The 1,537-nt window shown below is 36.6% G+C and overlaps 1 protein-coding gene across 2 annotated transcripts in view; it reads right to left on the bottom strand.

Annotated features, from left to right (window-relative positions):
* Positions 1–1,537, bottom strand: part of LOC106877855 (proton myo-inositol cotransporter-like) — a 51,709-nt gene that overhangs the window by 44,741 nt on the left and 5,431 nt on the right. Inside the window, exon 1 of one of the 2 annotated variants that reach the window (XM_052976305.1) lies at positions 280–763. The exons of the other annotated variant lie outside the window; for it this stretch is intronic. Within the exon in view, the coding sequence (XP_052832265.1) occupies positions 280–676 (397 nt within the window). The 5' untranslated portion in view covers positions 677–763. Of the gene's footprint in view, positions 1–279; positions 764–1,537 lie in introns of those variants that run through there. 2 annotated transcript variants of the gene reach the window in all.

Raw genomic sequence — 1,537 nt, 5'->3', positions numbered from 1 at the left:
AAGTCTACCAGATAGATCGAAGAACATTGTAGAAAATGAAGGAGAGAAGGGGGCCCTACGCTCAAGACGTCTGCATAAAAGTGGTCTTCCTGAATATAAAGAAGAGTGATAGAAAGGCGCATGTTCTTGTGCATCTGTGCACATATTTCGTGCATAGAATTCAGATGCGTTTCACAATAAAATAATCAAATACATACAGAGAGTTCAAGAAAAAATGTTACTCGTGGGAAAATCTGATGGCAAATTGAGATCAAGAATAAAAATATTGTTTCCTCTTACCGAATCCAAAACCAACCAGACATCGTCCAAACAGCAGCATATATTGGTTGACGGCACTTGCTGAAATAATAGCGCCAGCTAAATAGGAAATGCTACTCGCCATAACAGTTTTTCTTCGGCCAAAATTGTTGCTAATATGAAATCCAACAACGCACATAATTGCGGCCACGGGGAAAGGTCCAGATATAATCATCTCTTGCCAAATTGATGAAAGTTGCATGGTTTCTTTGACGAGATGCACAGCGCCTGACGTTGCACCAAAATCACATCCCATTGAGAAAAGCGACATTACTACTAGGACTGCCAGAAAATAGAGTCTTAACGACGTTTTTCTCTCCTCAAGCATTTCCTTATTCTGATTTACATTAAACATGCCTTTGGTTTGATTTTCGGCCATATCCGATTGAAATTATAACGTGTTTACTGTTCGAAAACAAAATGTAGTAATAAAAATTATGTAAACTAAAATTCGATACAATATTTCAAAAAAGACCAGGAAATGAAAAGTATATGAGATATTTCATTGGTAGTGATATACAACTATAGGTTATACAACTATAGGTTATATAACTATACGGTTATAGCAATACCTTTCAAGTGAGTTTATTCGAGTGTGACCGTTGAAATAGTTTTATGAACTGCGTAATTTCGTTTATGACGTGGTTTAATAACATAGGGCATTGCATAAATATGCTGTCTGGAGCAAATTTAAAGGTAGAATGCGTGTAGTGGAAGCAAAATGGGAAGCCTTTGCTCCAACACTCTCCATATTCCCATCGAGACACCCATCTCCTCCCGATAAACTACTTGCTTACCTTCTACTACACACAATCTGTCTTTAAATTTTCCTGCATAATGATCTGATACGTTAGACTCTTTTCAGTCCACTCTAAAGAAGGAGGCTGAATTTTTCCTACAATTTAGTGAACAACATCTGACAATATTATGAAGTAACTCCGAGCGCCTAGAAACAGTTGTCGGACTAGTAACATAATACCTTCTCTCCTCTAATTTTTTGAGTCTATATAATCTGAATAAGGTTATTTTTGTCAGAATTTTGTCAGCGAACAGGTCGCGGTCTCAAAGCGACGAAAATATTTTGACAAATTAAATTTAAATGTTGAAGTGAATCTAACGGATTTTGTGTGTTATTTTAAATGGCTTATAAACACCTTCCACGTTGCAATTGTTTTCGTTCCAGCACACGATCTCAGATCAGGTCACTTGCTATGCAAGTACATCTCCGTAATATATATAT

This window comes from Octopus bimaculoides, chromosome 24 (assembly GCF_001194135.2).
Source record: "Octopus bimaculoides isolate UCB-OBI-ISO-001 chromosome 24, ASM119413v2, whole genome shotgun sequence".
Taxonomy (NCBI): domain Eukaryota; kingdom Metazoa; phylum Mollusca; class Cephalopoda; order Octopoda; family Octopodidae; genus Octopus; species Octopus bimaculoides.
The sequence above is the reverse complement of the archived record's forward strand: the minus strand, read 5'-3'. Positions and strand labels throughout refer to the sequence as shown.